This window comes from Lissotriton vulgaris, chromosome 5, assembly GCF_964263255.1.
Source record: "Lissotriton vulgaris chromosome 5, aLisVul1.2, whole genome shotgun sequence".
Taxonomy (NCBI): domain Eukaryota; kingdom Metazoa; phylum Chordata; class Amphibia; order Caudata; family Salamandridae; genus Lissotriton; species Lissotriton vulgaris.
The window spans coordinates 145,077,094-145,089,712 of NC_141693.1; the positions used below are offsets into that span (position 1 = coordinate 145,077,094).

At 49.8% G+C, this 12,619-nt stretch overlaps 1 protein-coding gene across 1 annotated transcript in view; it reads right to left on the reverse strand.

Moving 5' to 3' along the window:
• Positions 1 to 12,619, reverse strand: part of RABGAP1 (RAB GTPase activating protein 1) — a 967,778-nt gene that overhangs the window by 793,879 nt on the left and 161,280 nt on the right. The window contains exon 10 of the mRNA XM_086921082.1: positions 3,893 to 3,995. Within this exon, the coding sequence (XP_086777208.1) occupies positions 3,893 to 3,995 (103 nt within the window). The remainder of the gene's footprint in view (positions 1 to 3,892; positions 3,996 to 12,619) is intronic.

The following is a 12,619-nucleotide window of genomic DNA, read 5'->3' on the forward strand; positions in this document are numbered from 1 at the left end:
GGCACTCGGAGAGCAAGCCCAACCAGGGGGCACTCGGAGAGCAAGCCCAACCAGGGGGCACTCGGAGAGCAAGCCCAACCAGGGGGCACTCGGAGAGCACGCCCAACCAGGGGGCACTCGGAGAGCAAGCCCAACCAGGGGGCACTCGGAGAGCAAGCCCAACCAGGGGGCACTCGGAGAGCAAGCCCAAGCAGGGGCCACTCGGAGAGCAAGCCCAAGCAGGGGGCACTCGGAGAGCAAGCCCAAGCAGGGGGCACTCGGAGAGCAAGCCCAAGCAGGGGGCACTCGGAGAGCAAGCCCAAGCAGGGGGCACTCGGAGAGCAAGCCCAAGCAGGGGGCACTCGGAGAGCAAGCCCAAGCAGGGGGCACTCGGAGAGCAAGCCCAAGCAGGGGGCACTCGGAGAGCAAGCCCAAGCAGGGGGCACTCGGAGAGCAAGCCCAAGCAGGGGGCACTCGGAGAGCAAGCCCAAGCAGGGGGCACTCGGAGAGCAAGCCCAAGCAGGGGGCACTCGGAGAGCAAGCCCAAGCAGGGGGCACTCGGAGAGCAAGCACAAGCAGGGGGCACTCGGAGAGCAAGCACAAGCAGGGGGCACTCGGAGAGCAAGCACAAGCAGGGGGCACTCGGAGAGCAAGCACAACCAGGGGGCACTCGGAGAGCAAGCACAACCAGGGGGCACTCGGAGAGCAAGCACAACCAGGGGGCACTCTGAGAGCAAGCACAACCAGGGGGCACTCTGAGAGCAAGCACAACCAGGGGGCACTCGGAGAGCAAGCACAACCAGGGGGCACTCGGAGAGCAAGCACAACCAGGGGGCACTCGGAGAGCAAGCACAACCAGGGGGCACTCGGAGAGCAAGCAAAGCCAGGGGGCAGGAGAGCAAGCACAGCCAGGGGGCAGGAGAGCAAGCACAGCCAGGGGGCAGGAGAGCAAGCACAGCGAGAGGGCAGGCGAGGAAGCACAGCGAGGGGGCAGGAGAGCAAGCACAGTGAGGGGGCAGGAGAGCAAGCACAGTGAGGGGGCAGGAGAGCAAGCACAGCGAGGGGGCAGGAGAGCAAGCACAAAGAGGAAACAGGGGGCAGGAAAGCAAGCACAACGAGGGAACAGAGGCAAGAAAAGCGAGCACTCAACAAGGGGGCACGGGGTGGAGGGAGAGCTTACCTGCGTCATCCAAGCTGCGGGTCACGACCAGGAGAGACTCAGAGCCGGCTCGGGCCCTGCAGGGCAGAGGGACGTGTGCTGCACTCGCTGCACCCAGGGCTGCTGCACCTTCATGCCCCTCCTCCTTTCACTCCCCTCTTCGTTGTGTGGTGCGCTCCAAGCTCCGCAGGAAGGACAGCGACAGCAGGTCCCCCTCGGAGCTGCAGTTACAATCTCCCCAGTAACATGGTGGCCGGCCTGAGCAGCGGGAGAGGGAGGGAGATGGGTTGCCACGGAGCGGGAGGGAGGGAGCGGGTCAAAGGGAAAGTGCTGCTCTTGCGTGGGTGATTGCCGCACGAGTCACTGGGGCTCCATCGCGTTGGGCTGCACTTTTTGCTGCAGTGGAAGGCAGGCTATGGGTGGGGGAGCTGGCGGCAGGCTCCGGCGGCTGGGGAAAGCACAACGGCACCGGGGATGTGCTTTCCAATACGTCCACCGCACGGACACCGGGGACAAGGAGGGGGGGGTTGTGACACTACAACACTGGCCAGTCACAGAGGTTGTAAATTTACCTAGAGTGCCATGGGGTCGCCTAAATGGACCATGGGGTTAATCTCCCCGGATCGCCAACTCAGCCTGGGCCCTCAAACCCAACACCTGACCGGAAAGCGTGAGCGGGGATATTGGTGGCTAGAGCCTCCTGGTTGGCGAGGGTGACAACGACTAGCCTCTTTCCCAATGGCAGCAGGGTTCACAAATGACCTCTCAACGGCCTGTCGGGCATGCGAAAAAGCCACCATGCACACCACTCTTTGCTGTACTCCCACTCCAGGCTGCTCACCCAGCTTGCGTTGCTGCTGTGGTGGGATGCTGCTCCCCCCCTCTCCAGGCTCTTGTTGACCGCCTTCCACACGTTGCACCACAGCAGGCAGAGGAGTAGCGTCGCCGCAGTCCTGCTCAAGTCCTCGGCCCGGGTGCGGCGCTGCTACTGCGGATCAGAGCAGTTGCAGAGGGCAGCGTCGCAGCCGCACAGCATCAGAAGCTGGCGTCCGCCCCTGCCGCAGCTCTGCGTGCTCCCACCGTCCACAGCACCATGCCGCCGGGGCTCCAGGGGTGTTTGCGCTGCCGGCAGCCCCGCTCTCCCGGGCTCTAGCATGCTGGCTGGACTCCCTGCAGTCGGACCCACATCCCTGGCTCTGCTGCTCCCACTGCCCTTTCTGCGATGATGGCGCTGCTCTTCTGCCTGGCAGCCTCGGTGTGCAGAGCAGTCATCTTTGCAGCGCCAGCGCAGTTTTGCGGCTCCCCAGGGCTGTTGCCGCTGCCCCGCTCTGCGAGGTCCGAAGGGGGGTCCTCAGTAAGTCACTGCCGGAGGCGGGTCCCTGGGGTGTGGAGGTGGCACCTTTCGTTCTGGATACAAGCCCCCCCGGCGGGCAGCCTTCTGCCGTTGAGGTGGGTTGGGGGCTCATCTGTGCAGGATCCCGGTGCTGACTACTGCAAGCTGTACGGACCGTAAACTACTTATAAACTCCTAGCCCTTATACCGTACTCAAGACCTAAAACAAGCCAGGGAAAATGTAAACATGAGTGCGGAGACGGGAATCGAAAATGGCACCGAAACCGAAAAAACTTCTTAAATTTGATTGTAGGGCTGTAACACAAAGTTAAATACACTAAAACTTTTCTTTGATTTGTAAATACAAAAGGAGCTTGTTTACTAAAGATAACTATTCAAACAAGAGAGGAGCGCTCCACACGACCATGTTTCTCCAAGGCGAGGCAGAAATGCCTCGGAGAAACCACTGTCATTTTCGGATTCGGGGGCGTGGTTTTCTTTCTCTCCTCTTCTCATTGGCTGGAATGTAAAATTCCAGCCAATAAGAGGAGAGAAAGAAAGTAACTCCCCCCCGAATCCAGTCCTAAACGGAGTGACTCCCCTCTCCTCCAATGACTGGCATGTGTTTAGGAAGCCAGCCAATGGAGAAGAGGGGCGGGTTCCCCACGTACAGAAAAACTAAATTTCTTGCCAGCGAGACTGCGCAAGCGCAGCCTACGCAGGCCGAGACCTAAAAAGAAGCAAAATCGTTTTATATGAGGAAAGTTCTCCCATAAGACCATGCAGCAGAACCTATGGCTACAAACTTTTCATGTCCGTTTCCATGCATCCGCTAACCTTTCACTACCCACACATGGGCTTGTATATATGTTTTACATGTGGGTGTGTGTTTTTATGCTCTTTGATATTAATTCAATTGTGGACTGATTTATATGTTCATACGCTTTCCTGAAGTTTAATGTTGTAAAGATTTAGTGACTTGTAATCTATAAGGTTCTAATGTTGAAATACTTCTGTAAAGCGCTCCGATACCCTGTGCAGCGTCATGTTCGCGCTATAGAAAACACTAAATAAAATTAAAAAAAATATTGCTTTGGTTGATCACATTTGGTTACGAAATCCCAATAAATTCAAACAGTATAGATGAGAATACCTAACAAAAAAATCCACAGAAAAAAACTTTCAAATACATTTCTCTGAAATACAATTTTCAAAAATGCAACTAGTAACTGGACAAATTCAGGGAAAAATAATTCCACGTAAGCATTTCCTGCAGTAAAGAAAACTAGAACCACGAAGAATTTAAGGTAGCACAATGCACATTGTAGACTCAGTAATGTAAGACACTGAAGAGATTAAAGTAATGCAAAGCTGAATGCACTGAACAATATACATTGTATAGTTGTCCTGTAAAATATTACCTTTGGGGGTTTCTTCATTTACAACTTGGAAGTGTGGCGATTTTGGATTCCAGCTGCCCGTAATGACATAGGATTTCCCATCTGAACTTTTACCCATAGACTCCTGAAAAGGAACAAAATCGGGCAAAAAATATTTCTTTAGAGAATGATGCAATAAATGTAATGTGAACACAAATAAGAATCAGTAAAGTAAGGATTATATTACTTACCTTATAACCATCTATGTGTTGCATGTAGTGCTGTAGATTCACATGCTTTCCATATATCTACCATCTAGTGTTGGGCTCCGACATTTACAATGTTTTTCTTTAAAGAATTCTTTTGAATCAAGAGATCCTGGGACGACTCCTAGGTCGCCTCACCACCTTAAAGCTGTCCATGCATTCAATGGGCAGGTTAAGGTACCCAAACTCTAGGACTTCAGGAGCCAGATTGAGTTGTCTGGGATCTGGGTGTCTGTTTGCCCAATGATTTTGTGTGACAAGATCCTGGCTGTTGAGGAGCTTCTTGTGGCGGACTATCAACAAGCCGAGTAAAGTGGTGCACCATGGATGTCTTGCCCATGTGGGAGCTAGCAGAGTAAAGATGAGGGTGTTAGCCAGAGCTTCCTCACCAAATATGGAAGAAGTGGGAGAGGCTAAAAATCATAGGCAAATTTCCCTGACAAATTCATCCATAGTGCATTGCCCTGTGACCGTGGGTGACGAAACCTGGAGGCGAAGTATTGGCATTTTGCATTCTCGGCTGTTGCAAAGATATCTATGACTTGCATTCCCGAGATTTGGAAATACTGCTGAAGGATGTGTGGGTGGAGTTCCCACTCGTGGACTTGTAGCTGCATCCTGCTTAATAGGTCTGCAAAATCATGGTTTACTCCTGGGAGATGTTCTGCCAGGAGATTAATAGGACTTCGTACTGCCCATTTCCATATGATCTGTGCTAGCTGAGTCAGCAGCAGAGAGCGAGTGCCTACTTGCTTTCTGTATGTAATACATTGCGGTCATATTGTCCGTCCTTATGAGGACAACGTTGTGGTGTATGTAAGAGAGAAAGGTTGTAAGAGCCATATGCATCACCAGTAGCTCTGAAAGGTTGATGTGATAAGTTCTTTGTTGAGCAGTCCATACCCCTTGGACTGTCACCTCCAAAATGTGTGCGTCCAAACCCTTGAGGGAGGAGTCTGTGGTAATGGACACCTGTGTAAGGGAGTCTTAGGCAAGCTCTTCTCTGCAACAGATTACTGCTGTTCAACTGTTGCAGACAGCGAGGTACTGTAGGCTGAATAAACGCTAGATCTTCTAAACTGCACTCTCCTGTGACCACTGAGGTGCTAAACATTCCACTAAAGGGCACATGCGTGGCCTCACATGGGGTACATTGGATATGCAGGAGTCGATCAAGCCTAGGAGACACATTATTGCCCTGACTGGCAGGCGACAATGTGGCTGAAAAGGAGCTAGTTAGTTCTGGAGACTGAGAACAGTCTGGGGATTGCGGTAGGCTTTGGCCGTGACAGAGTTGAGAATCACACACAGATAGCGTTTGATCGGGAGAGGTTCCAATTGCGATTGTATTACGTTTACTGTGAATCTCAATCTGTGGAGCAGTGATTAGTGATTGCGCCTTATGTATCCTTTACACATTTTTCTCTATCTGCACTCTTTATCTGCCAATTGTCTAGCTATGGAAAGAGATGGATACACTGCCTCCTTAGGTGAGCAGCTACTACTCCAGGCATTTTATGAACTCACTTGGAGCGGTTATGACTCGAAATGGCAGCAATTTGAATTGATGACTTATCATGAACCGCCGGTATTTTTAATGAGTCGGATGGATGAGAATGTGGAAGTGTGCATATTTGAAGTCGAGGGATGTCATGATATAGCCTTCCTATAAAAGTGGTATAGCATCCTGTAGGGCGACCATAAGAAAATGTTCTGATAGGATGTCATCGTGGCGACCTGAGGTCTAGTTTAGTCCTTAATGTGAGACTTTTTTTTTTAATTGGAGGGAATACACTCCTCTGCCCAGATACCATTTTGGAACGGGCTCAATAGCCTCCTAGTCAAGAAGCTGCTTTACATCTTCCTTTAAAAAGGTATAAATGTTGAGGGTTGAGTATGTGTCTGCTTGGAGGTATGTTTGGTGGGGTTGAAATTAGTTCTGGACAATAACCGTGCTGGACTGTTGAAAGCACCCATTGGTCAGATGTGATGTCTGTGCACTATGTCTGGAACCCTAGGAGTCTGCCTCTGACAGGTGTGTGGTCATGGGGGCACTCAAGGGGAGTCATTGCTTAGTGGTGGGGATACCCTTTGTTAGGCTACCTCTACCTTTCCCTCTGACTCCATTACTTCTATACATGCCCCTATCAAAACTTTTACCTCCCTATTGATGGTAAGGCTGCTGTTGTCTTTGGTAGATTCACTTTTGGTCTGAGGTGAATGGTTTACTTCCAGCTCTTTGTTTTTGCTTCTGAAAGGACTAGTGTGAGGTTTGTGGTGCACCCACTGACTTAGCGGTTTCTATTATTTTTTTTTTTAAACGGACGTATTTATTATGAAAAGCATATGATCAGGCCTAAATGTGTGGATTGGTATTACACTGTGTTAAAGCCTGTGATCAGGTACTTGCCACTACCTTTGCTATTTCTATGCCCTTTTTAATTTTTCATTAACATTTCATCTACATGGGGGCCATGTAAATGTTCTCCACTTTTGAATCCCAAAACACTACCAATCGTCTGTATAAAAGAACTGCAGAGTTTATACGCCTCATTGAAGTGTCCACTGTATTGAATGCACATCTAATAGTCGCATTAGAGACGAGTTTTTCGTCACTTACCAGATCCTCCCCTTTCTTCCTATATTTATCTGAAAAATGTTGGAGGAGATCCTACTTTTCATCCAACTGTGTTCTGTTTTATCTTGTGAGCAACCCTACAGAGTTGGTAACCCGACAGAAATCTGCATTGCCTAAAGCCACCCTACAGCTTCAATGCTCTTGCTTGCTTGGTCAGGGTGAGCATCTCCTATTGCTTGAGCTGGTGCCCGTTTCCATGCTGTAGCCACCGCTAAGGAATCAGGGAATGGGTGCCCTCTTTTGTAGACCGGGTTTGAGAGAGGGTGATGGTTTACATTTACTCTATACCCTAGGCTTTAGTACTCTACTTTTGAAAGTGTCTTGAAAAAGGTATGCTGACTTTATCACATGTAGATACTGAAAGGTTCTTTAAATTATGGATAAGGTCTCTACTAAAATGTCCTCCTCTTCTGGGATGACATGCATATTTACCTTGTGGTATGCTGCAGCTGTTTTTATTAAACAGTAGAAATTTGTGTTGTTGTCTGGTGGGTGCGCTTTTATGGAATTGGACCCAAATCTGGATCATCCAGTGGTTACACATGGTTGTGTAGTTCCTATAAATCCTATATAGGATCTGTGCATTTAGACAACATACACTGCAGGATTGTTGACAGACTGATTCTAGGCACCCCCAACGGGTATGTTGGCCAGTGTACCAGCTGGCTCACAGTGCCACTAGAAACTCCTTTTACCAAGGAGAGAATAGTTCTTGGCAATTATCGAACATGACAACCCTGATCCCTCAGGACCGTGGAAAACCGTATACTCCTTTTCGCTCAGTCAGTCGTGCGCACCTTGTCTCAGAGAGATACACAGAATACGGTATGGACGTTTTTCAAAGAGCATTTATTCAACAGTCGTTATTCGAGTGTAAAATAGGTGTGCTGAAACAACCACTAGACAGTAACAGATATAAAGGATTGGAAGCACTAAAAGTAAAAGGATGGTAGATTTCTATTGTTTTGCTATAACCATGAATACAGACAAATATATAAAATACATGACAATAAAATGCGTACTCCTACTATGCTACCCCAACTAGATGTATCTAAGTGTACCTAGCATGTATGTAGGTGTGGAGCCAAGAATTCCTCTAGGATAAAGTCAACCCCATTACCTCAAGTGCAAGACTGTGAGACCCCATTTTGGTCTCTAGTCGGACACCCTGCAAAGGGATGTTAGACCACTGCGAGCTGGAGTATCTGCATGCAGGTACCTCAGCATCTTGCGTCAGTTTGTCGGCAGGGAAATCCTGATCTCCTCTGTTTGTCTCAGCAAGATGTGATGTTTATATACCCAAAAGGTCTCTTCGGGGGTTCTAACTTGCTGTGTGACTTGTCGGACTTAGGGTGACGTTGGGAATAAACGTTGTACATATTTATTATACAGGAGATGGTAGTCCTGCTGAGTTTCCAAGAACCCTCTTGCATATTGTATGAGGCTTTTACCAGGGAAAATCCTGTGTTCTGTGTTCAGTGTTGTATCTAGGTAAAAGGTCAGTCCCTAAGAACCGTAATGTAGGGAAGAATATAGATGAAAGGTTAGAAAGTTACCTGAGCCTATATTGGGGTACCTATATAGAATATAACATTTTAGGCTTCCAAGGATTATTTAGGCTCTGCGGGTAATCTGAAGGCTCATCCAATACATCCCCTGAGGAATAAGGCTCAACACTTCCTGTGGTTGAATGCACAGAAGAGTGCAATGGAAGTGAATGTGCTGTTGCACTGTCAGGTAACAGTAATAGAGGTAGTGGGAGACTTGTGCCTTTGTTGACTAAAGGTCTCTTGGGTGGCGGAGTCATCAAAGGCTCTTCACATTCTAGATTCCTCTTATTTGGATCAACAGTCCGTTGACTTGTCGAGGACCTGAGGAGGCTTTGAGGATTAGACCCTCTTCAAAATTGCTTTTGGCACCAAATTGTCCTAATGGGATCTTTTTGAATGTCACTTCGGTGATAGGTCTTTTAACGTCAAGGGTTTTAATGCAGTGTCTTGCGACACCAAAACTTTAGATGCCAAGGCTTTCGGCAGCAGAGGCTTCAAAGCTGATGGCGAGGTATGGTGGCTGGAGGTCTGCGACTTCGGAGCAATGGCGCCATAATTGCGGCTAGAAGCCCGGTCAGGATATGTAGGAAAGTGGGTTTCTGTTGCAGTTACCACCCATTTTTGCCTGATGACTGATGCACTTTTTCTTGGTGTGCTCTGGGTCCCTGCCAAACAGGGACCCAGGGCATGTGTTCCTTCCCTAAAAACTGTACTAAAGCCTAAACCCAATTGGCATCTATGGCCACATGTCAGCCCGTGGTAAATGGTACACTAGGTACCCTGGGCATTGTGACCAGAGAAGGCCCCTAAGGGCTGCAGCACTTATTGTGCCACTCTTCAGGGCCCTGTACCCCGACACCCACACACTGCCTTGGCAGACTGAGTGTCTTGGTGCAAAACAAAACGGAGAGTCGACATGGCACACATCCGTACCTGCATCCTTCGCTCTGCAGAGCTTCTCATCAGTCCAAGAGGAACAGGTCCAAACCGACAGGTGAGCAGCTTGGAGCCCCAATGCCCTGGCGGAAAGAAAACCGGCCTTATGCGCACTGCTACCGGGCCCCCTCCCGCCACAAACTCTCTTGTAACAACCCGGTTGGGCCACGAACAGCCCAGAGGCTAACCTGCTTACTCGATCATTCACCCGCTCATAGATAGTGCACACCGCTATGCGCAAACAATTCCGGCCGACAATAGCTTGCATTCAGGCGGAGAACATTTCATTTAAGCGGTAAAGAATGCAGAGCCACATATGCCTGCCAGAAATTCTAATCACCAAGGGACGACGCTCCTGCGGAAGCCCCCCCCCCCCCCCCCCAGCGAAACGCATGCAGCTCCAAATGTCCCGCGCCACCCAGTCGGCAGCGGACACCACGCGGCAAGGCAGCAGGTCCTGCCCAGCAACATCAGTAACTACCGAGGCTACAGAGCACTAGGGGGTGCCCTAAACATGGCCGTCCGTCCCGAAATTCCTGGGCCCTGTAAGTGCAGTGCTGTCATTTAGAGTATAAGGTGCTGGGAGTCATCACGAACTCCACAGCACCATAATTGCTGCACTGAAGACTGAGAAGTTTGGTATCAAACTTATCAGCACATTAAACCCACACTGATGCCAGTGTGGGATTTAATGTAAAATGCACCCTAGAGGGCAACTTAGAGTTGCCCCCTGGATCTAACCAGCAACCAGCGTCCTAACTGAGAGGCTGCCTAGGCAGCCACACAGCAGACATGTTGCTGGGCCCCTGGTTAGAGCGCTTTCCGCCCTCCTGGGCCTGCAACAATGCACATCCTGGGATGAGGTGCTAGGTCTCCTCTCCCAGGATGGGCAGGGGGAGCGTCAAAGGCATGCCGCCTTTGTGAGTTTCTGCAGGCGACTTGCTGTACTCCGCAACTAGCCCCCTCCGGGTCTGACCCCCCAATGACGGGAAGACAGGCGGGGGGGAAAAAAGGAAGGAAAGGGGGTGTGCCAGCCTCTGCCAACCCCACCCCTCAGGTGGGGGAGGAGAGGTAAAGCACAACTCCGGGCTCTTGCCATTTTGAGAATGGGGAGCCCTACCCAATTAGAGCTAGGCTCTTGCCCTTCTCCTACTGGAGAGTGGCAGGATAGGGGGTGTACTCACCCCAGGACAGGGACCCATTGGCCCTTGCCCTACCTTTAACGCCCCTAAATGTAGTATTTAGGGGCACCTTGAACCTTCCTTCCTCAGACACAGATTCCGAAACAAGAAAGAAGAACAAGAAGACGACGACCTGCCGTGCGCTGCTAACAAGAGGACGACACCAACTGACTTGGCCCCAGCCCTACAGGCCTGTCGATCCTTGAACCTGCTCCTGCTAAATCCTGGCATCTCCTGTGGTCAGCAACCTCGAAACCCCCGGAGGACGGATTGCCTTGCTCATCTAAAGACTGGGACTCCCACAAGCAGTGGTTCTGCTGAAATGCGAATCCAGCACACCCTGCACCCGCCGAGCCCTGCCTGTGCCTGAGTGGACAAAGACCACGAGGATATCCCCCTGGCGATTATGACCACGAATCCAGTGCCCAAGGACCCTCCCCGACGCTTCTGACGACACCTGCAGCCTCACAACAAGGGACCCCCAACTGCGACCAGCTGAGGGTAAGATTTACCAATGCCAAAAGACACCCCTGCACCCGGCGTCCCAGGGCCCCCCTGTGCCCAACTCCTGGGTGTTTACCTATCCTTCAAGATCCCAACTTACCTCACCAAGAGGTGGTCGCACCTGAAGAATCTCCGTCCCCGAGCCGGCAGCCTTTCTTCAACTTCCAGCTTTCCCATTGAATAACATTGGGTACCCGAAGGCCCAAAAGCAGCCTGCACTCAGCAGCCTGAGTGCCACTGGGAGTGCAGCATCTATCCTACTCTACTTCCCCACTTGCCCTGTGTGAGTGACCAGGAGCTCAGCTCCCACAGCCGCGTGGCCTGCCTGGGGACCCCCGAGTCAACCCCCAGAAGCTTAAACCTGCCAGCGGAGTACTTACACAAAGACCGATAACTCGATTTTCTCCATAGGGTATCATTGGCTGGTTTCACTTGGAAATTCTTTTAAGTGTCGGATTTTGCAGCTTTGAAATATTCCTTAAAAATTGTCCAAACATCAAAAACGAAATTACTCACCTGCTATCAGGAGAGATCACAGTGCTGTATCCCCACCAAAAGCCTCCCCTCAGCCAACCTCGCCCTCGCCACAGTTCCCCGTATCCGGAAGACCACCACTGGCGGCAGATCCTTCTCCTACCTCGCCGCCAAGACCTGGAACGCTCTCCCCACCAGCCTACGACAGACTCAGGACCTGCTAGCCTTCAGATGACTCCTCAAGACCTGGCTCTTCGATCAGTAGCGTTCCCCCGCCAAGAGCCTTGAGACCCTAACGGGTATGTAGCGCTCTTTAGAAATGCATTGATTGATTGATTATCTTGGAGCCCAGCACTGATCCTGAAAAATAATTATAACCGTGAGTGATTTACTGTTAACACTATTTTCTCCCATAGGAATACATTGTCTGGTTTTTGCAAGAAATTCTTCTAAGTGTCGATTTTCAAAACTTACAAATATTCCTTAAAAATCGCCTGTGTAACAAAAACGATTTCTTTCAACTGTTTACAGGAAATGCACCAGGGCTGAATCCAGGATCCGAGCAAGAAAAACATTTGTAAAGTGATATTATTGTATTTACTTAAAACTTTCCATTGAGCTCAATGTTATTTTGTGCTTAACTTGTGTTGCATATTGCAACAACTGTATCTATTTCATTTAAAAGTCAACTGCTAATTGAAAGCTTTCAATTGCAACATCCCATTCTGAGAAAGTTTTTATGATACCTACTGTGGTTCTAAATTAAAGTAACTATATATTTTTGTATACAAAATAAATTGGCCTAGAGTTCAGTTCTTGTGTGTGAGACCATTTGCTGACGGAGTGTGTACAACAAATGCTTTACACTGTCCCCTGATACTGCCTGACCAAGCTACCACTTTAGAGAGTAAGGTTATATCGAACTTTAGCCTCTGCTAAACCTCTGGGGACTGTGGACTCTGTGCACACTGTACCATACTTTGGTCCAGAATATACAGAGCCACTTTCTTACAGGATAGAGAAGCCTCTCATCCTTTTTTCGGCTTTGGAGCCTTGTCATTTTATTACTTGGGGCAAAAAACCCTCACAAAGGGTTTGAGAAAGTGCCTCTTTAGACATGGTTAGCCGCCCACTTTTTGCCTGGAAAAGGATATGATTTTGAATGTAGTTAACAGGGTCCCGGTGCCAGTGCTCCTTCCCTAAAACTGTACCAATATACG